This window comes from Mastigoproctus giganteus, chromosome 9, assembly GCF_048544385.1.
Source record: "Mastigoproctus giganteus isolate SK-2022 chromosome 9, ASM4854438v1, whole genome shotgun sequence".
In the NCBI taxonomy this organism is placed as follows: domain Eukaryota; kingdom Metazoa; phylum Arthropoda; class Arachnida; order Uropygi; family Thelyphonidae; genus Mastigoproctus; species Mastigoproctus giganteus.
Window position 1 is genome coordinate 145,724,132 of NC_143583.1, and position 24,346 is coordinate 145,748,477.

Here is a 24,346-nt window from a genome sequence, read left to right on the forward strand (position 1 = left end):
TTACCAAGAGAGGCTTAAGTTCTGCAAATTGCAGTGGCTGGAGACTAGGCACCTGCGCGGTGATCTGATTGAGGTCTATAAGGCCTTGAATGGGTTGAGCACGCTGAATTCTGATGGGATCCTTCCATTGTTCAGATTACCAACCTACGGGGACATAAGTTCAAATTAAGAAAGGACAGATGTAGAATAGATGTGCGGAAATTTGCCTTTAGCCAGCGGGTGGTTAATTGCTGGAACAAACTTCCATCTGTCGTTGTAGAAGTTGATAGGTTAAATAAATTTAAGGAGAAACTGGACAGGCATTTGGAGGGAATGGTGTGATTTTTTTTTTTTTTTTTGGCTGATGCTGCATAAGCTCCTACACTTGCTTTCTTGCATCATGTGCCACTACTACTACTACTCTCCTGGTAAGAGGATCCCTTCATTCCCCTCACCAATCTTGTTGCCTTTCTCTGTACACGCTCAAGCAAATCTGTATCCTTCCTAAAATCGGGCCACCAGACCTGCACGCAGTACTCAAGGTGTGGCCTGACCATTGCCTTATAGAAAGGGATAATCACCTTTTCCCTACTGGCAAAGTTGCTGTATATCATTGACAACACCCCATGACCTGCTCTGGCTGCCTGTCTGCATTAATCAGAAAACTTCATATCTGACTGCACAATTACTCCTAGGTCTTTTTCATTTTCTACCACACAGTTGGTACATTTATCTGGGGTTACTTCTACCCATATGCAGTACTTTGCATTTGTCAATATTAAACTTCAGTTGCCACTTCTCATCCCATCTTCCCAAATTTTCTAAATCCTGTTGCAGTAGCACACTGCCATTAATATCATTAACAACCCTGCTAACCTTTGTCATTTGCAAACTTCAACATTAAGACTGATATACCTACATCAATATCATTGATAAATATGCAAAACAACATTTGGCCCAACACCAAACCCTGGAGCACTCCACTAATAACATTAGTCCACAAAGAGCAGTGTCCATTGATTACCACTCTGTCTTCTCCCACTCAACCACCCTTTTATCCATTGTAGCAACTTACCCTTAGTACCATACTGCTCCAATTTGTACAGTAGTCTTCCATGTGTAACAGTGTCAAAAGCTTTTCTGAAATCTAAGTACATGATATCAAAATTATTTTTTTTACATCTAGTTCCTTTGCAACCACATCATAGCATCCAATCAAATTTGTCAGACAGGGCTTTCCCTAAACAAACCCATGCTGTGTCTGAATTATAACTGTAGTCTTATCTAGCTGATCCTGCAATGCATCTTTAACCAGTGGCTCCATTATTTTTCCCAGAACAGAAGTTAAACTAACTGGTCTGTAATTACTTGTGTAAAAGAGAGAAGCTGGCTGCCATAATCTCCAAATTACTAGCATACCCATTTCTTTCTGTTAGGAATTATTTCAAAGGAAATATACATTTCAATAAAAAAGAAAAATAAAATCCCTATAATGATTTTACCGGTACAAGCACATATGGTATAGTGAAGTATATACTTTCGTCCGAATAAACTTAGGTCCACAAACTTAATCAGATATGAATTATAATATAAATCTCAGGCTCACCAATTCCAAGGATTGGCATTCTAATTCCATTATGCAAAACGACCTCCTTCGGACCATACAAATCATCGCCTGCAGTACCGGGCATATTTGTCGTCTGTGGTTTTCGGCAAAACGTAGAAAATGGTAGATATTTACAGTACGAAAGAATTATAGGGCAAATCCTTGGCAGTGGATTCCACCTTTCGAAATATTCTGTGTAGTCTGCCAGTTCTGTTTAATGTGCGTTCAAAATCAGATATGTAATATACAGATCAAGAAAAACAAGGTAGGAAAGCATGCCTCGTTGAAGTCGAAATTTATATGAAACTAAGGAAATGCGGATAACAGGTAACTGGACCAGCAAAAACAATCATTAGACCTATCTTGTCTCCAAATAAAAAAAAGAAAAAATTTCACCGACACCAAGAATAATACCACTCCATCTGAAGCACCAAGCGATTCTCACACTGACAACTTCCATCTCTGCCGGTAATTTGTATTTCCATGTACAGCGCCATCTGCCATTAATTAATTATTAGAATAACTTATTATATAAGATGGTAATAAATAAAGATTAAATAAATAATCTCTAGTCAAAAAATAACTAGTGAAATATGTAAATATTTTGACGTTAACTTATTTTATTACATACAGGAAAGCATAATGACAAAGCTTTATTGTAAATTTACAAATAAAAATATCATCCTTCTCTATCAACTGGAGCGCTTCGAGCATATGAATGGCTAAATAAAGCTGACTTGAGGTTTGATTTGATTCGAATTTTATTTGCGCACCAGCTGTTATTATCATTATCATTAGCCATAGGGTGCAAGCAAGCCTGAGGCTTATGCTGCACCAGGCAAAAAAAAAAAAAAAAAAAATTCCGAATTACCCTGGGAGAGAGAAGTAGAAGGGAATCACCAAGAAAGGGAAGAATGATGATATCCGGGTATCTTGGGATTTTCTTCCAGCGCACAGAAAATCGACAGAGAAAACTCAATTTACAGACGGTATACACGGACCATTATGGTCAAAATCGCTGATGCTCGTAAAACACACAAGTCAATCAGAATGTCTTCTAGTGGGTATTTTTTAACTCTCCAGATGTGTACCCGTACTTCTGTGTTGGTTAAAAACAAAAACACAGCAGCAAGGCTTTTGTGGATTTATTTGATTACTATTTCTACAGCAGCATTAGCAGAGGCATATGATGGAAGACAGCAAGCTTATACACCATCACCGAAAAAAACTCACTCCAAAAGTGACTCTAGTTCAGCCTAGAATTTATTTAAGCTGTCAACTTCCACAACAGTAAATGGAAGTTCGTTCCAGCAATCAACCACCCGCAGGCTAAAGGCAAACTTCCGCACATTATTCTACAACTGCCTTTCCTCAATTTGAATTTATGCCCCCTCAGGTGCAGAATCTGAGCAAGAGAAGAACACCCATCAATACTGTAGTTGCTTAAACCATTCAAGGCTTTATGCAGCTCAATCAATGAATACTACCTAATAACGGGTAGGCTCGGATATAAAGGTAGTCACAGCGCGAGCCATTGAGTCCACTAGTCCACGAAAGCGTTCGACATATTTCCATTCATGTTTCCTGCGCCGCTGTCCATAATTCCGTCGCATCCCTGGCTGGACGAATCTCGTCGATGACGCGAGGAACTTTAATAGACTCTTTTCACTCCGTGGCTGAGTTAGTTGGTCTCAAAGGTAGATGGCAAGGTTTTTTTCCCGCAGAAAATGATATTTTTTTCGTGCAGAAACACTGGCAAGTCGACCACAAAACACATGCAATTTACAGACAATACATACGAGTATATGTAAGAAATTACGGGTGGCCCTAACATAATAATTTGAATTCCTGGCTTGAGTTTCCAAAGCTCCAACAGACCTTTCCACAGCATCGCAAATATGCTCCACAGGGTTCATTCCCACTGAACGGGGAGGCCATTCCATGGTGATAAAAATTTGCGGATTGCTTTTCGAACCGTGTTCTAGTCATCATGGTTCGAAGTCATTATGTTCTAGTCATCATGGCTCTGTGGGGAGGCACATTGTCCTGCTGAAAGTGTCCATTGCCATATGAGGGCGCGATGACCATGAGGGGATGCAGATGGTCTGTAAGGGTGGACACGTAATCTGGACCATTCAGAAATGCGTCTAGACATACCACAGATACGTGTGCCACTTGAACACGCCCCAGACCATTACCGACCGTCCACCTGCCAGAACAGTTCCTTGTTGGCATAACGGGTGCATAGCTTCGTGCGCTTTCCGCCAGATACGTACCCTCCTGTCCTCTCGAAATAACTGACCCGTCTCCAATCATCCAAGGTCCAGCGCTGATGTACTTTCGCCCAGTTGAGGCAGAGTCTTGGGTCGTGATGTTAGCAATGGGACTCTGGTGGGGCGGTGCTCCCACAACCTATTGCGGCAGAGGGCGCTGAATACCTTGACCAGTGTAGTCACGCGAATAGTGAGCTCCGTGGAAAAAAAATTATTTTATTGTGAAAAACATCGAATTTCTGATCGCAGATGGTGTTGGAAGAAAGAGGAATTGAACTGGATGTACATGTGACCTTTTGGTCAACTATTTTTAGAAATATGAACGTTTTTAAGAAATTTTCCTATGTAAACCAGCACAGCAATATTCTGGCAGCATATGCTTAGAATAATCGTTTTGATTAGAGCGGACCGAACTTTGGGAAGCCCTAAAAACCTACAAAATAATCTCTTTATTGCCCTCATAAGATTCTTTAGTTATTACCCGTAAAAAATGGTATATTTTTACATAATCTAGAGATATTTTATATGTTCTTTTCTCGCGTTCCCGATCCCTTATTATCGTAACAATAGCGACGCCATATTGGCCGCCATCTTGGATCGGTAACGAGTGAATTGCTTCAAAGCTGTTCAGCTGATACTAAATGTATAATGGCACAGGAATACTTGCATAGACCGCTTGTTCAGTATAATATGAAATATTTACAGAAATTGGAAAAGTCCTGGGGGTACGTGGTCGTAACTGACGTCTAATTCTGTCCAAACCACAAAAACGAGAGATTTTTGACAAACTTTTAAGGGGAAAAATTTCATCGGATCTTGATTCAACAAATATCATTAAAAAAAAAGGGTGGCTCCTTCTATTAAAGGAAAGACAAATACTATTTAAGACAAATACTGGAGGTTTTATCAGTGTCTAAACATGTGCCACAATTTTAAGCTTCTCTAACCCTTAAACTCTAAATTTGAATTTTAAACATCAGTACGTGTAGCAGGTATTGTTCACCAGCATATTACAGCCACAAACTGATAAAATGATTGGCAACCCCGATAATCCGCCCATCCTATTATCCGGAACCTTTGCTGATATGGATAGCAGAAATGACAAACTGAAAGAAACTCAGCCAAAAGGGCAGGATGACGAGATAACCCCACTAGAACAACAGGACACAGAAGATGCCTGTCCAGGGACCCCCCCCCCACCAAACGCAAAGCAAACGTAAAACAAAAAGCTGTTAGAGGCGAAAATAGAGCGGAGAACACGCTCCCAAACTGAGAGTAAGGACACTCAGGAAAATGTCAATGCGAACAAAGAAACAAACAACGAAAAGCAGCAGGAAACTCCCCCCCATGGATCCCTCCCTACCGGTGGGCACTATCTATGAAAAGTCACTGGTACTCAAAACAGCACTGGAATCAATATTTAAAGAGCCGAATAACCACCGCTGTGAGGTCGCAAATCGTCACAATCTTTAACAAGATGGAGACTATCCTTTTCAAAACCTACGTTGAGAATGAAAAGGTCACCGCGAGGCTGCAGGCCTATAAAGACTGTGGGGCAAATAAAATGCAACAGCGTGCTCCCACATATGCCGAAACACTGAGGAGTAACACCAAAGTCAGGGAAAACAAACTCAGAGCGGGCCCCAAAAAAGGAAGCAACCTCTCTTCATGACACCGAACTTGGTTGTGCTTAGACCTGTGGCCACAGATGGTCCCCAGGAATAGAGAATTAGTGAAGAAATAAAGACAACTGTGATGAAGAAACTAAAGGATGACCTCAAAGCTACTAAGATAAAGTCCATCCGGAAAACGAGGAATGTAGGACTCGTTATTGAAACTGAGGGAAACGAAGACATACAGACGATAATGGATAACCCAAAAATTGTCACCTTCGGTTTGACTGCAGAATTGCCAAAAAAGACAGGACTTGCTATCATTGTCTTTGACATAGACAAGGACCTAACCCCGGAACAGTTAGCCACAGAGATCATAAACAGAAATCTGAGACCGACCTCCCCAGCAACTACAAGAACAGCGAACCCTGGTGCAGCCCAGGTACTCCATTAGATCTAGAGCAGGACCAAACAGAAACTGGGTTCTAGAGCTAGCCCCGACTGTCTGGCAGCAACTAAAGAATCAAGAGAGAATCTACATTGAATGGGGATCCAATCGATTCCGAGAGCATGTGACAATCCTGAAATGCTTCCGGTGTTGTAAATACGGCCACACAACCCATACGTGTACATAAACAGAATCTGGCAGGGCACACGAATATAAAACATGTCCAAACAAGGAGCAAGATCCAATCTGTACAAACTGTAAGGCAGAGAAAATGGACCATCCGAATTCTATCAGAGACCCGAACTATCCAGTTTATCTTAAAGTAAAAGGGTTATACCAGTCACGAACCGACTATGGAGAGACGCCCTAAAGAGTACAACAGATCCAAAATTGCAATAATACAGCATAACGCGCAGAGAGCTAGAGCAGAGGGCCCAGCAACTTAGGGTCATAGCGGACGAGGAAGCCGCTGACGGCCTACTACTACAGGAAGCATATACCCACTCAAAACGAGTGTGTGGATATCCGGCAGCATAAAAATAGTCCATGACGAGAGTTACACCTCTTGGGCTGCGGTTGCGGTCCGCAATCCCAATTATACTGTGACTAAAGTAACAACTTTGTGCACCCTGGGCGGCATGTGCCCACATCTTAATGCCACTGGGCCAAATCTATGCTGTGGCCCTTTACAGCAGGGCGAGCGAGGACATAGTGACATAGTGTTTTTTGACAGGCGGTACCGGTGCTGTCGCACAACTCCGCATTTGAATCTCTTGTGAAGTAAGACAGTACTGTCAAGGCCAGATAGCATATGTTAGTGTATGTTCATGTTTGCTTAGTGCGGGTTATGTTGTTCATTTGGTCGCTTAGCCTAGCGGTCTGTGGAACACCACAGACCGCTAGTTACCGTCACTGGCACTGGGAGCCGGACCAGGTATGTGGGAAGAGAACTCTGGCTGGTCGACCCTGGGGTTAGCCTGAGCTTCCCAGGGAGGGCCAAAAAATATATATATATAAAGATAAAATAAATAAATAAATAAATAAAATAAAAAAATAAAAAATAATAAAAAAAAATAAAAAAAATATATAATTTTTTTTCTTGTTTTTTTGAAATAGGAGAAGGGGTGAGAGATTGAGGAGAAGAAAAAAAGTAAGCAGAAGAAAGAGGGCGAGGTAGGGTGGGCTCCCCCAAAGGGGAGCCCACCCTACCTCAGGAAGAAGAGAAAAGATTGTGAGGTCAAGTGACCCACAAAGTCAGGTTGCCTAATAGCATGACCCTGCATTTGATAAGTCAAATGCCAGTCTCACTCCCAGAGGAGTATTAATGTGAGTTCCTACACAAGTAGGAAAATCAGTATTGTCCTACACCTCGAAGAGAAGAGGTGCCATCAAGTGAGTGGGTCCCACATTGGGCAAGAGCACAGTGTCAGCAATTTAATCTTCTTCAGCCAAGGGTGACTTGTAGGCGAGCGAGGACATCGCACCCATCACCAGGCACTGCAGACCTTGACCGACATGCTCCCTGATCAAAGGATTATAATTGGGGCAGATGTAAACTGCCGCTACCCAGCCTGGCACAGTCTGATCCCAGACAGATTTTAGAGGACTTTCTCTCGAACTCCCGGTTTATTGTCCCGAACAAACCACACCAGATGCCTACATTTTGTAATACCCTGTGGGAGGCGACTATTGATGTCACGTTGTCCACGGGAAACCTTGCAGGGTACTTTGAGAATTGGATCGTCAGAGACTCGTGGACGACTTCCGACCACAGGGTGATTACCTGCCAAATCATAAGATCATTAAACAGGCTACTGATACCTAAACAAACACTAAATCGCTTCGCCATCCGCCGGGCAAACTGGGAAAGGTTCAGAGAGGTCTTAATGCCCTCTGCAGCCCAACACCTGGAAACAACAAACCAGAATGGGGACCCAGACGAGAATCAAAAGAGGATAACGGAAATAATACTTGCGGCGGGTGAAGCATAAATGAAGAGGAGAAATCCCAAACCGGGAGTAGTCCCGTGGTGGACTCACGAGATCCAACAACTCAGAAGGGAGACCATGAGAAGAATAAAAAAAACTCTTTCAACAGGCAAGATACACATGGCCTTCTGCTGAGGTCCAGATACTGAAGGAACGCTATAGAGAAGCAAGAAACAGATATACGGATGCGATAAACAAGAGCAAACAAAAATCATGGGAAAACATGGCAGGCATAACAGGAAATATTGAGCCATGGGGGGGGGGTAGTCTATAGGATAATCACAAACAAATTCCTCAGGGGGTGGGAGTTATTTTTACCACATTGACACCACAGGGGAGCCAAACCACCACATGGCAACATTCAATCATAAATATTCTGGGCACTATTTTCCCGGAGACTGCCATGCCTACTTCACCTGAACAGCATAGAATATGAAAAGAAAATGTACACCACTGACTCCCGTGAACCACCGTTCACGCTAGATGACATCAAATCCGCAGCAAATCACATAAGAAATAATAAGTGCCCTGACTTCGATTATCTCGAGCCGGAAATTATCAAAAAAGTAACGGACCTGACCCACAAACTCCTCCTAAATTTGTTCAATAACTGTTTGGATCAAGGCATCTTCCCAAGAAACTGGAAGACTGCAGGAAAAAAACACCCACGAAACCTCCACAACAGCCAACCACCTACAAACTATTTGAGAGAATGCTATATGCCCGAATTGACACGCATTACAAGAGTGCTGAACTGCACGTCTACCCAGTTCGGCCTTAAGCTCCGAGTCTTCGACACTTAGACATCTGCTGCACGGTGTGGCCAGTTCCAACAGTAAATACTACCTAATGATCTCCACAGCTTTCGACACCATTTGGTGGCCGAGTGTCCTGGCAAGACTAAGGCGGGCCAACCTTTCCTGCAACTTATCTCACCATCAAGTCTTACCTTACCGACAGGAGTATTAGTGTCGTGGCACCCTATGGTAGGGTAAACTGTCGTGTCTGCAGGGGTTGCCCCCCAGGGTTCCGTCCCTGGGCCACTCTTGTGGAACATTGTCCTGAATGAGTTGCTGGCCATAGACCTTGGCGACGTCCAAACCCAAGCTTTTGCCGACGACTTGATCTTGAAAATTTCTGCCGACAGTAGAGCACAGTTGGAGGTAAAAGCAAACCATACCATCAAGATACTACAGGACTGGACCATCTTACACTGCCTAAAAATTTTACCGACTAAGACATCCTCAATCTTACTGAAAGGCTCCCTTGACCTGCGCAGGTCGCCTCAAATAAAGGTGAACAACGCCACAATTAAACTCCAGAGCCAGCTTAAGTACCTGTGGGTGATATTAGATTGTAATCTTTCCTTCAAGCAGCATCTCACACATCTAAGGATAAAGATAAGGAAGTACTTTGCACTGTTAGTCCGTGTTGGTCCGTCTTGACTGGGGACTTAAACGTCGCGTACTCTCCTTATATTATAAAAGAACATTTCTACCAGCTATAACGTATGCCTCAGCGGTTTGGTATCACAAGGCATCTACCGCCGTAAATAGACGCATAATCGACTCAATCCCTAGAACTATCCTGCTAACCATTACCAGAGCTTGCAGCACCACCACTAGCACCGTTGCCCTGCAGGTCTTCGCCGGACCCCTTCCCCCTTGACATCATACGCACTGGAATAGCCTATTATATAACCAACCTTGCACCCACCTAGACTACACAGTGGATAACTGTGCAACCCACAAGGCTGAAAAGAACAGGCTGCAGAAATACCTAAAACAAACCTGGCAATACCGCTGGACAAACACAACAAAAAGGAATATCACCAAATAGTTCATCCCGGACGTAGACAGAGTATACCCCATTCTCCCAACCTGGTTGCAACCCGGACTTTACACGACCTACCTCCTTACGAGTCACGGTTCTTTCAATGCAAAGCTTACAGCATTGGGAATAGTGGAGGACCTGCGTTGTACTTGTGGGGAACAAGAAAGCTGGGTGCACATTATGTTTGGTGTGTCCAATACGAAGACCTTAGATGCAGACTAGAGTTCACTATCTACAGAGGAATCTTGAGTCACATCTACTAGATACACAAGAGGAATACTTATCCTTAACTGATTTTGCCCAGGGATTATTTACCAGGCGCCAAACACTAACCGCCATATACAAACGACCTTAATGGAAGGAGACAAAACAAACCTGCAAATAGCAGCGAGACGACACAGAGGAGCCGACTATACAGACCTTGGACTGACTACAAAATACACTAGAAAAAGACAATGACAATATATTGTCTAACCACAAGAGTCAAGATTACCGCCAATGGAAGCGAAAAACATCTTTAAATAGTCGTGACATCAGAACAAAGAAACGCTGCCCCAAGACTTTGCAGCATAGACCTACTACATAATGACAAAAGGTAGTGCAAGGACTAGCAAACATCACGGAAGGTATAAAACTCCATAACGACAGCCAGTAGACTGGATTATGACCCCAAGATAATGACCAGAAAATAGGACCCAGACCACATGCAGTCTGGAAGGATGACATCCCAGATTTAACCCCCTATTAGTGTCTCACCTAGATGAGACTCAACAACCAGCTTATTAGGGCCTGCAAACTGATGGAGACGACATACGGTGGCACTCTCTCCCGCCGGGACAGCCTATTGGCGACCTAAATGCGTACTCTTGAGCAGAACTTTCTATCCAAACACCTGGGGAGGGGGGGGAGGCTTGCCTCTCATTGCCTCCCCAATTTTCTCACTCTGGTGGAGCACAGGCATGCCTCACTACCTGCAGGGGCCCATCTACTCTGTCGGCCCCTTATTTCCAATTTCTTCCCCCCAGTCTTCATCACCCCCCAAACTTTTGTCTTGCACAGCGTTTAGCCCTACATGTCAAAATTAAAAGAGAACATCAAAATTCTTGCCCAAACCTATTTGGTTTTTAAAACTCACTTTTACCGCACAGCCCCACGTCGCATACTATTAATGCTAACTTGTTAAGTATCACTAATTTCAACCTCGTTTTTTTTTTTTTTTTTTTTTTTGGTCCTAGCCACTGAAATCCCAGGAAAGTAAGTGGCAGGACCTGCCAGAGTACAAATATTGGTAACACCCGGCCGGCCTCCTCGTGGCGGGTATTGGTAACGTCAGGTCTGACTAGGGGCCCGGCGGCTAACAGGCCGGACGAACAATGGGCACAACAAACTACATACATAGTACATACTACACACACTTTAGTCTCTTGGTACACCCGGCCAGAGTCCCCGTCGCTAGGTATGGTAACGCCGGGTCCCACTGGGGGCCCGGCGGCCAACAGGCCGGATGAACAATGGGCACAACAAACTACATACCACATGACCCATACATTATTTTTAAACCTCTGGCATAGACAGGGTACTGTCACTCGATACATAGAACATACGCGGAGATGGGAGAAATCCCCGGCACCGTCAGACCTTCAACATACCTATACCTATACCCCACACACACACACACAGTCTGCGCGGTAGCACAGTGGTATCGTCACCGTCCTCCCCACACCGAGTGGAAAAGGCCTGGGTTCGAATCCCGTCGATGACGCTAGGAACTTTAATGGGCTTTTTTCACTCCGTGGCTGAGTTAGTTGGTCTCAGGCATAGATAGCAAGGTTTTTCTCCCCAGTAACTGGGGTTTTTTGGTCCAGAAAAACAGGCAAACCAACCATAGAACATACGCAATTTACAGACACAAAAACGGGTTAATGTATTTAATTACGGGTAACCCTAAAATAATAATTTGATTTGAATACCCCACACACAGGGAGTCCCTGCGGGCGATTTATATAGTTATGTTGTGTTTGCGTAGGCTCCTCAAAAGTTCGTTCAGATTCTGGATTACTTTTGGAATTAGCGATTTTAAAGTAGTGTCGTCGACTCCATATTTGTTGGTGCATGTATTTTTGTAGCTAAATTTTAAGGGAGTTAGAAGTTATTAACGTTTTTCTAAGTTTGCTTTGTACAGACATGCTACCTCGTTGTTTTTTGCATGTAATGGCCGCTCCCACTGTAGCTCTGCCTATGGTAGGTTTTGTATTGATTTTTATAGTGTCAGTTAATACTGTTCCTTCTGTTTGTTAGTTTGATTAACTGTACTTTTTGGCACACTGGGGAAATTATTATTATAATTTTTACTCACTACCAAGAAGACTATGAGGTTCTTAGTATTGTTGCCACATGTTAGCGATAAATTAAGTAGCAAATAGTCGGCCATTGCTTCTTCCGGAAACAAGTCACATGAACAATACTATCTCCTGTGATTGGTTGCTAGAATTCCTGTATTTGAGAACTGCCACGAACATATTTTAATTATGCTGTTGTTTACTTGCTTAAATTTATAATCCCCTTTTTACATAATGTAAAGCCTAAATGAAAAAAAAAAAAAAATGGTAGGGTCAAAAATGGAACGAGAAAAAAAAGCCTAAATTAAAACAAGGAGACTCAGGACAAACGGGTCATTATTCGTGTCACAAAAGATAACACCAAGCAGCAGGGTACCTTACCCTGCACCTTACCCTTCCAGACGGCACTGTCCTTGAAAAGAAGCTAAAATTAAGAACAGCCCAGGAGGACTTACTCAAGGACGTGTCAAACGTGGTAACAACCGGCCTTAGGAAACAGATCGTTACCCTTTGGACGAAGCTGGAAAAAGTGCTCCTACAAACTCACCTTGTGGAGGCGTACACGGAAAGTGGGACGAATCAAATGCTACAGCGTGTCTCTACTTATGCACAAGCGCTGAAGAACACACAAAACAGTGAACCAGTAGCCCCAAGCTTCCCGAAGCAAGAAAGAAAACATTACTACCAACACCTAATTTGGTAATTGTAAGGCCAACAGGAGTACATAAACAAACAAGTGAGGAGATTAAATCGAAAATAATGGAAAACCTAAAAGAGGACCTTAGAACCACCAGGATAAACGCAATTAGAAAGACCCGAAATCCGGGTGTCGTGATTGAAATTAAAACGAAAGAGGAGATGCAGCACATAATCAGCAATCCCAAAATGACCACGCTGGGTCTACTTGCTGAGCCCCCAAAAAAGAAAGGACCATCGCTCATCATCTTTGATATTGATAAAGACCTGGCACCAGAGAAACTAATAGAAGAAGTTTACGGAAGAAACCTGCAAAGCGACCTACCGGAACAGGAAGGACAGAACCTTATGTTTCCTAAGTACATGAGCAAAACAAGAAGCAATGGCAGCCTGAATTGGATCGTTGAACTGGCCCCGGAAGTCTGGCAGGTACTGCGGGTGCAGAACAGGATCTACATAGAGTGGGGAAGCCATCGCTTCAGAGAACATGTGGCTGTTCCAAAATGTTTTAAATGTTGCGGTGGTCATTCCCAGACCTTTCCGCATCCTCCGTATTTGGTGATCACGGGCTCGAACCCCGGTCTAATCAAGAAAAAAGTTCGGCCACACTTCCCATACATGTACACAAACCACACCGACCTGCGGCCACTGCTCTGAGAAGGGCCATGAATTTAATAGCTGCCCCAACAAGACAAACGAACCTGTGTGTGCCAACTGTAAGTCTCTCCGGTTGGATCATGCACACTATTCGAGATGCCAATTATCCTACCTACTTAAAGGCCAAAATCACATACCAACTTCGAATCAATTATGGGGACAAGGCTTACACAACACAACTGTGGGGTTCTCAAAATACACCAGCTAAACTCACAGAGAGTCAGAGCAGTGGCTGAGCAGGTCCGCATTAAGGCAGACGAGGAAAACGCAGATGTAATCCTGCTTCAAGAACCATATACACACATGAAACAGCTAAGGGGATACCCCCTGGCCTAAAAAGTGATTCACACTGATGAGGATACACTCTGGGAAGCTGCTCTTATCCGCAATCCAGAGATAACTGCGATCCGTATTCCACTATTATGTACTAGCTGGGCAGCGTGCGCCCATATTTTCACCTCTATCGGCAATCTCTACGTGATTGCACTCTACCGCAGGCCAGGGGAGGACATCCAACAATCTATAAGAAGGCAAATTACGAGAAATCTAAGATGCTAAGAAAAACAGCAAGGATTTCTTTATTTATATAAATTCTAAAAGGAAGGGGATGAATCTGATTGGTCCACTGGATTTTGATGGTTCGGCTATTGATGATCCTGCTCAGATAGCAAACAAATTGAATGAGTATTTTGCATCTACATTCACACATGAGGAGTTATTAGGGTTTGAAAATGGTAGAAGGTTATCAAATTGTAGCAAGGTGCTTAATTATTTTGTAATAACTGAGAGTAAAGTGGAGGAGAAATTGTTGAAGTTAAACATAAGAAAAGCACCTGGGTGGATGGAATCTATCCAGTTATATTAAAGGAGGCGGCAAAACAACTAAGCAAACCCTTAGCCATAATTATGAGAGCATCCTTGGACTCAGGGGAGGTCCCCATGGACTGGAGATGTGCAAATGTATCCCCAATTCACAAAGGGGGATCGAAGGGTGACACGAGTAATTACAGACCAGTTAATTTAACTTCTCTTCCGGGTAAAATAATGGAGTCACTGGTTAAAGACGCATTGCAGGATCATCTAGACAAGACTGCGGCAATAATTCAGACACAGCATGGGTTTGTTAAGGGAAAGTCTTGTCTGACAAATTTGATAGGATATTATGATGTGGTTACAAAGGAACTGGATGCAAAAAATAATTTTGATATCATATATTTGGATTTCAGGAAAACTTTTGACACTGTTGCGCATGGAAGAGTATTGTACAAATTGGAGCAGAATGGTATTAAGGGTAAGTTGCTACAATGGATAAAAGGATTGTTGAGTGGGAGAAGACAGAGGGTGGTAATTAATGGGTGCTGCTCTTCGTGGACTAATGTTATTAGTGGAGTCCCACAGGGTTCGGTTTTGGGTCCACTGTTGTTTTGTATATTTAATAGTGATATTGATAAAGGTATATCAGGCTTAATGTCGAAGTTAGCAGATGATACAAAGTTAGTTTGTTTGTTTGTTTGGTTTTTAGGAGCATTAGCAACTAAGGCCATATTACTCCGGGGATATGCGGTGGTCATTCCCAGACCTTTCCGCATCCTCCGTATTTGGTGATCACGGGCTCGAACCCCGGTCTAATCAAGAAGCGTGTGCTACGCACTGCTGCTCCTGACCACCTGGCTACCGAGGCGCCGATGATACAAAGGTTAGCAGGGTTGTTAGTGACAGTAATGGCAGTGTGCTACTGCAACAGGATCTAGATAATTTGGGCAGATGGGCTAAGAAGTGGCAACTGAAGTTTAACCTTGACAAATGCAAAGTACTGCATTTGGGTAGAAATAACCCCAGAGAAACGAACCAACTGTGTGGTACTACACTTAAGGTGGTAGAAAATGAAAAAGACCTGGGAGTAATTGTGCAGTCAGATATGAAGTTTTCTGAGCAATGCAGACAGGTTGCGAGGGCAGGTCATGGGGTTGTGTCAATGATATATAGGAATTTTTCTAGCAGAGAGAAGGAGATGATTGTCCCTCTGTATGAGGCAATGGTCAGGCTGCGCCTTGAGTATTGCGTACAGGTCTGGAGGCCTCATTTTACGAAGGATGTAGATTTACTTGAGCGTGTACTGAGAAGGGCAACAAGATTGGTGAGGGGAATGAAGGGATTCTCTTACCAAGAGGTAAGAGAATTCTTGGTAAGAGATTCTCTTACAAAGAGGCTTAAGTTCTGCAAATTGCAGTGGCTGGGGACTAGACACCTTCGGGGTGATCTAATTGAGGTTTATAAGGCATTGAATGGGTTGAGCACGCTGAATTCTGATGGGATTCTTCCACTTGTTCAGATTACGAACCTAAGGGCACATAAATTCAAATTAAGAAAAGACAGATGTAGAATAGATGTGCGGAAATTTGCCTTTAGCCAGCGGGTGGTTAATTGTTGGAACAAACTTCCATCTGTCGTCGTGGAAGTTGATAGGTTAAATAAATTTAAGGAGGAACTGGACAAGCATTTTTTTTTTCTGGTTGATGCTGCATAAGCTCATACACTTGCTTTCTTGCATCACATGCCACTACTACTACTACTACCTCCAGGCTGTTCAAGACATCCTTGCAGGACAAAAGAAAATAAAATAGTGGGAGTGGATGTTAACTGCCGCTCGCCAGCCTGGCACAGCACAACCCAAGACCGGCAAGGCACCTAAAACGGCCAGCAACTGGAAGACTATTTGTCAAACTCTACCTACACAGTGCAGAACCAACCCTACAAGCTCCCAACCTTCTGCAGTACGCTATGGGAAGCTACAATCGACATCACACTAACTACAAGGAACATAGCAGTGCATGTCTAAAGCTGGGAAGTCCAAAGCGCCTGGACCACATCTGATCATCGCACCATAACATACCAAATTGACAGAACCATGACGAGGGGACCTACCATCAGGCTAAAGATGAACAGATTTTCGATAGAAAAAGCAAATTGGCAGATGTTTCAGGAGCAAATTATAGCTAAAGCAAATGAACTGAGGGACGAAAATTCTGACTGACAGGGAAACCCAGACATCCTACAAAAAAAATAATTACAACAGCGGCAGAGGCAGCAATGAGAAGAAAGACCCCGGCGTCGGGTACGAAGCCCTGGTGGACTCCGGAGCTCCAAGGGCTGAGGAGAGAAGGCCAAGCGAAAAAAGGAAAGAGTTTCAGTAGGCCCGTAGATCATGGCCGGCCGCGGAGGTGGAGTATCTGTGCCAGCACTATAGGGAAGCCAGGAACAGATACAATGACAGAATAAAAAAAAAAGATGGCACCTTGGGAACGGCTAGTCTCCACGACTGGGAACACAGACCCCTGGGGACTGATTTAATAAATAATAACAAACAAATTCCCCAGGGGAGAGGTTCAAACGGCAACTAAGACGCCAAAAGGTACTATAACAACAACCTGGGATTACTCAACAACTAACATACTGAATACAATTCTACGAGAACCACCGAGCATGCACCTGATGAACAGACCATCTGTCAGGCAAACGATGCATATACTACGCAGAGGATGGAACCACAATTTACAATGGACGAACTTCAAGCTGCAACTGCGCAAATGAGAAACAAAAAATGTCCTGGCCCAGATTTGTTTGGAACCAGAGATTATCAAGAAAGTGGTAGGAATAGCCCCAAACATCCTACTCCAACTATTCAACTACTGCCTCATGGCAGGAAAATTTCCAGCTAGCTGGAAAACTGCAAACTTGAGGCTGATTATAAAAAATCCAACCAAGAAACCAGATATGCCGGACTCCTAGAGGCCAATAGCTCTGCTCTCCACGGTGAGCAAACTGTTCGAAAACTTCTACACATGAGAATTGCTAGCCACTATAACTCAGCAAACCTCGCCTCTAGCAGACGAGGCGAGGTTTGCTGAAATATGGTTTCAAACCAGGCTCATCAAGAGTAGATGCACTCCAAAACCTTATCCAAGCAGCAAAACAGTGTTCCAAGAAATACTTCCTGGTGCTCTCAATTGACTTTGCCGGGGCATTCGACTTCCCTTGGCGGCCGAGCATCCTCGGCAGACTCTGGAAGGCAGGCTTACCGATGAATCTATACCACACCATAAGATCATACCTACACGACAGAAAAGTGGAAATTATAACACTGTATCAGAAAATAACTAGAACCGTACACCGAGGCTGCCCGCAGGATTCAAGTGCTAGAACTACATTCCTGTGGAATGTAGTTCTAGATGATTTCCTTTCGATGGACCTGGAAGAGGTGAACAGTCAAGCATTTGCAGCTGACCTCATCCTCACTGTGGAGGCGAACTCAAGGGCCGGCTTGGAAATCCAGGCAAACAGGGTACTGAAAAAGCTACTGGAATGGACGAAGCTGCACTCATTGACAATTTCGCCGTCAAAGACGGGCTCAATCCTATTAAAAGGGACCCTAGGCACTCGTCGGCCGCCACAGATTAAAATTGAGGGCGCAACCATCAAGCTTAGCACGCAACTAAAGGATCTTGGAATCATTTTAGACTCAAACTTATCCTTCAAGCATCATCTCCTCTCCCGGAAGGAGAAACTCAGAAAATACACGGCCATGATTGCAAGAATCACCAGAAAAGACTGGGGACTAAAACAAAGAACTCTGGCACTCTACTACAAAGCGATATTTATCCCAACAATAACCTACGGCTCTCCTGTATGGTTTACCAAGGCAGTTACAGCCGTTAACAAAAGAATTTTGATACCATCCAGAGAAATATTCTACTAACTATAACTCGTGCTTGCTGTACGGTAAGCACCCATGCCGTACAGACCCTGGCAGGCGTGCTTCCCCTTGATCTTGTGGTGGTGCGTTGTGGGCTAATGTACATGCACTCAAGAGGAATCCAAACAACCTTCAGAGGGTACACAACAGATCCGGCGAATAATCGGAAACAGGAAAAAACGCGGCTGGTGCTGCACCTGCGGCAGGCATGGCAAGAGAGATGGTCAAACTCTTGCAAACGAGAAATCACAAGAAAATTCATTCATACCTCAAGTCAGCAGAGTGTACCCAGAACCCCACATTGGTTCTTCCCGGGATTACACACTACATACCTACTGACAGGTCATGCTGTCATAAATGCCAAGCTAAATAATATGGGAATTGTAGACGACGCAAACTGTGGATGCGGAGAGTTAGACTTGGCAACACAATGTATGAATCAGAATATTATGAGGATCTCCGAAGCATTCTGATAACCAAGACTACATACCTTCCTCGTAATCGGTACTCCTTTTACTGGACATGGAAGAAGAATACAAAAAGTTCAGCAAGTTTGCGCAGGATCTTTTTGCAAGGAGGAGGACATTGATTGCGCTGCACAACAACGCAGGAGATTAACAAAGTAGATCATAGACCCGCACCAAATGAGCAAGAAAAGAGCAGCAGGGAACCTTAGTAAGGGTATGGTGCCCCTATCAACAAATCCTTACTGACTGAACACCCAGAAATGACACCTAAACTTTACACTATTAAATAGAAAAGGCAATGAACAAAGGAGGATGCCTATAGCGACACGACACTGGTGATGGATAAGTCCCAAATCAGCCTCATATCTGATGGTCCAGAACTAACTACCCACAATGCGCCAAGTAGGAGTACAAGATTCCCTACCAAAACCGAAATTAGCAAATGGAAGAACTGGAAATACAACTGAAGTAGAACAAATACCAACTAATGGAACGACCTTCTAGTCCCCCAGTCGGGGGTGTTAGAAGAGCCACATCCTATATCTGACCTTCTGCCATTCGGCAATCTAAACCGGGTGCCCTAACCTGGTTTCTTTAAATCCCCAACCCCTGGCAGAGGGGGGGGAGTGGATGGTTCCTGTCTCCTCTCTTCCCTAAGGTGATATGGCCGATTTGCCACCCAAAACCGCACTCCCTTGTACGGATCTGTTTTTCCTATTTCCTGCGGAGGGGGAGGGTCCCCCTCTCTCCTCCCCTCCCCATATTTTCACTCTGGTGGGGCATAGGCATACCCCACTGAAAACGGGGATCACCTTCCTATCCGACCGCTCTTCTTCCTATTTCACTCCCAATCTTCACCCTCCCCTCCCAACACTTTCTATTGTACAACGACTGCCCCACATGTCCAAATTAAAATCACATCAAATTTTGCCCGACCTTTTAAAGCTCTCTAGAAATAGTTCTTTCAGCGTAAAACCCCACGCAGCGCTTTCTAAATGCAGTTTTACCGAAATAAACCGCGATCGTTCTAATCTTTGTTCTAGGTCCTAGCCACCGAAATCCCAGGAAAGTAAGTGGCAGGACATTCCAGAGTATAATTAGTCTCTTGGTACACCCGGCCGGTGTCCCCGTCGCTAGGTATGGAAACGCCGGGTCCCACTGGGGGCCCGGCTGCCAACAGGCCGGATGAACAATGGGCACAACAAACTACATACCACATGACCCATACATTACTTTAAAACCTCTGGCATAGACAGGGTACTGTCACTCCATACATAGAACATACGCGGAGATGGGAGAAATCCCCGGAGCCGTCTGACCCTCAACATACCTAAACCTATACACCACACACTTTTAAATCTCTAGCTTGTCTGATACAGAGAACATACGCGGAGATGGGATAAATCCCAGGTACCGTCAGACCCTGAACGTACCTAATACCTATTGCGGCTGCGTGGGTGGCACAGTGGTATCGTCACCGTCCTCCCCACACCGGGTGGAAAAGGCCCAGGTTCGAATCCCGTCGATCACGCGAGGAACTTTACTTTTTCACTCCGTGGCTGAGTTAGTCGGGTTCAGGCATAGATAGCAAGGTTTTTTCCCCCCAGAAATTGGAGATTTTTCGTCCAGCAAAACAGGCAAATCGACTAGAGAACACATTTAATTTACAGTCATAATACATATATGGGTATATGTAAGAGATTACTGGTGGTCCTAATATAATAATTTCAAAAAACCTATTGCGGATAATTAACGTCTGATGGTATAGGTGGAGACGTTTCTGGCACATCCCTCGTTAAAGTTGCTGGTGATTTGTGCCATTGTCGCTCTCCAGTTAGCTGAAACAATGAGAGACAGACGTCGACGTTCATCCATCACCTTTATCAGCCCACAGCGCTGTCCATGATGAGATGCTACTCAGGAAATGGCATATTCCCGATACACTCTTGATACTGTTGAATGGGGACAGTGCAATTTCTGTACCACCTCCGCAATAGTGACCTATGAGTCGGGCATCTATTATCATCCCTCCTTAAAAGTCGGTTAACTCAAGACGTTTATCCATATTACCATCGAATTACCCTCTAAGTGAAAGCAGTGAACGTATATACCTACCAAGTCGTGGGTTCGTTCACTAGAAAGAAGTGAGAGTGTTGTGTTGCCGAGGAAACAGGTATCCCATGAATTTTGTCCTTTCAGTGTACTGAGATTTTAAAAAAGCATTTTGATACTGTTGCACATAAAAGATGAACGTTTAAATGTATCCTATCCCTGTAGAAGCGGTTTCTCCTGTTACCATTGTTCTTATTTGTTGCACAGATAAGAACAATGGTAACAGGAGAGACCTCTTCTACAGGGCTGATATACACTTAAATAGGAGGGGTGCAAGAACGTTTGCTGTTTGTTTGTTATTTGGTTTTTAGGAGAATTAGCAACTAAGGCCATATTGCTCCGGGAATATGCGGTGGTCATTCCCTGACCTTTCCGCATCCTCCGTATTTGGTGGTCACGGGCTCGAACCCAGGTCTAATCAAGAAGCATATGCTACGCACTGCTGCTCCTGCCCACCTGGCTACGGAGGCGCCAAGAATGTTTGCTGATGCTATCGAGGCAGCATTAGGTGAGTCAGAAAACTGCTCGTTTGGGGGATTCACAGACAAAAAGGAAAGTAGTCGCAGGCAGAGGTGGTGGTGGTAGTAGTAGTAGTAGTAGTAGTAGTGGCATGTGATGCAAGAAAGCAAGTATATTAGCTTATGCAGCATCAGCCAAAAAAAAAAAAAAAATTCACACAACCATTCCCTCCAAATGCCTGTCCAGTTCTTCCTTAAATTTATTCAAACTATCAACTTCCACAACGACAGATGGAAGTTTGTTCCAGCAATTAACCACCCGCTGGCTAAAGGCAAATTTCCGTACATCTATTCTACATCTGTCTTTTCTTAATTTGAATTTATGCCCCCTTAAGTTCGTAATCTGAACAAGTGGAAGGATCCCATCAAAATTCGGCGTGCTCAACCCATTCAAGGCCTTATACACCTCAATCAGATCACCGCGAAGGTGCCTAGTCTCCAGCCACTGCAATTTGCAGAACTCTCTCTTGTTAAGAGGATCGCTTCATTCCCTTCACCAATCTTGTTGCCCTTCTCTGTACACGCTCAAGCAAATCTACATCTTTCCTAAAATGAGGTCTCCAGACCTGTACGCAGTACTCAAGGGGTGGCCTGACCATTGTCTTATACAGAGGGACAATCACTTCCTTTTCCCTGCAGGCAAAATTCCTATATATCATTGACAAAACCCCATGACCTGCCCTGCCAGCCTGTCTGCATTGCTCAGAAAACTTCATATCTGACTCCACAATTACTCCCAGGTCTTTTTCATTTTCTACCACCTTAAGTGTAGCACCACACAGTTGGTACGTTTCTCTGGGGTTACTTCTACCCATATGCAGTACTTTGCATTTGTCAAGGTTAAACTTCAGTTGCCACTTCTTAGCCCATCTGCCCAAATTATCTAGATCCTGTTGCAGTAGCACACTGCCATTACTGTCATTAACAACCCTGTCAACCTTTGTGTCATCTGCAAACTTCGACACTAAGCCTGATATACCTTCATCAATAGCATTGATAAATATAGAAAACAACAGTGGACCCAACACCGAACCCAGTGGGACTCCACTAATAACATTAGTCCACGAAGAGCAGCGCCCATTGATTACCACCCTCTCTGTTCTCCCACTCAATCATCCTTTTATCCATTGTAGCAACTTACCCTTAATACCATTCTGCTCCAATTTGTACAATAGTCTTCCATGCGCAACAGTGTCAAAAGCTTTCCTGAAATCCAAATATATGATATCAAAATTATTTTTTGCATCCAGTTCCTTTGTAACCACATCATAATATCCTATCAAATTTGTCAGACAAGACTTTCCCTTAACAAACCCATGCTGTGTCTGAATTATTGCTGCAGTCTTGTCTAGATGATCCTGCAATGCATCTTTAACCAGTCACTCCATTATTTTACCCGTAGCAGAAGTTAAACTAACTGGTCTGTAATTACTCGTGTCACCCTTCGATTCCCCCTTTATGAATTGGGGATACATTTGCACATCTCCAGTCCGTGGGGTCCTCCCCCGAGTCCAAGGATGCTCTCATAATTATGGCTAAGGGTTTGCTTAGTTGTTTTGCCTCCTCCTTTAATATAACTGGATAGATCCCATCGACCCCAGGTGCCTTTCTTATGTTTAACTTCAACAATTTCTCCTCCACTTTGCTCTCAGTTATTACAAAATCATTAAGTATCCTGCTACAATTTGATAACCTTCTTCCATTTTCAAACCTTAATAATTCCTCATGTGTGAATGTGTGAATGTAGATGCAAAATACTCATTCAGTTTGTTTGCTATCTGAGCAGGATCATCAACAGTTGAACCATCGATGTCAAGTGGACCAATCAGATTCATCCCCTTCCCTTTAGAGTTTATATAAGTAAAGAAATCCTTGCTATTTTTCTTAGCACCTTTTGCTAAAGATTTCTCGTAATCTGCCTTCGCCTGCCTAACCTCCTTTGTGACCTGATTACAGACTAGCTTATAAGGGGGCCGCCGTAGCCTAGTGGTCAGGCGCGGGGGTGCATAAGTACACGTGCCTTGAGTCCGGGGTTCAAGACCGTGACTGCTGAATACGGTGCTGTTTCTTGTATTCTGTCTATCTTGTGAACTCCTCTGACCGTTTGGTCGTCCCAGAGTATAAACAGAAAATTTATTTATTATATCTGCCATAGGCTTCTGCGTCGCTTGATAATTTATATGCATCCCATGCATTTTTCTTCTCTGTCACGATTCTCATTAGTTCATTCGATAACCAATTATCCCTAAACCTTTCATACCTATTAAGAAATAATAGGTATGAAACATTTAGTAGCATGAATGCTTCCAACTTAGAATTTACTGTTGGTTACAACATCTTAAGTTGATCCCACTGTACGGAATTTAAAAACTTTCTGAGACCACTGTACTCACCTTTACGGAAACAAAAATCCTTTCCTTTACCCCTGATGGTAATCAAATCTTTAAGTAAATCCCACATCAGTACACTGTGATCACTGCCACTTAGTGGTTCCTTTATCAGCAAATTCTTAATACACGAATAATCACTGCTGATAACCAGATCAAGAGTATTATTCTCTCTCTCTCTCTGGTCGCCTCTCGAACATTATGCTGCAGAAAACAATCATCCAATAAATCCACAAAAGTCTGGCTAATGTGTGAATGACCAACCCAAAGGTGAAATTGATTCTTGCACTACTTCTATTAGAATGACACGCTGTCAAAAAACCCATAATTCTTTGAACTTTTACCGAAGCTAAATCGCAAATATCCAAAATTTCTGTCATTTGACTGACTATGTATTAGGCACACCGAATATACTGTACTTGTTATCCAGTCGCGTGTGTCTTGAGCACCAAAACAATCAAAGCTATGAGGCGTCTGTTTATTGTCTCTCCTCTTAACTACATGTATTCTGTGGTTGATTTTGCCCGTTTGTTGGATGAAAAATCCGAGTTTCTGGTAGTTTACATGGAATCGCCGCCTGAAAACAGCTAACTCAGCTACATCGCGAAAAAACTTATAAAAATTCATCACGTCATTGACAGCATTTGAACTCAAGCATTTTCCATCTGGTGGGGAAT

The 24,346-nt window shown here is 43.6% G+C and overlaps 1 protein-coding gene across 1 annotated transcript in view; it reads right to left on the minus strand.

Moving 5' to 3' along the window:
- Positions 1–1,983, minus strand: part of LOC150080799 (putative oxidoreductase ZK1290.5) — a 99,195-nt gene extending 97,212 nt beyond the window's left edge. The window contains exon 1 of the mRNA XM_090381401.1: positions 1,586–1,983. Within this exon, the coding sequence (XP_090237527.1) occupies positions 1,586–1,670 (85 nt within the window). The 5' untranslated portion in view covers positions 1,671–1,983. The remainder of the gene's footprint in view (positions 1–1,585) is intronic.
- Between the last annotated feature and the right edge of the window lie 22,363 nt (positions 1,984–24,346).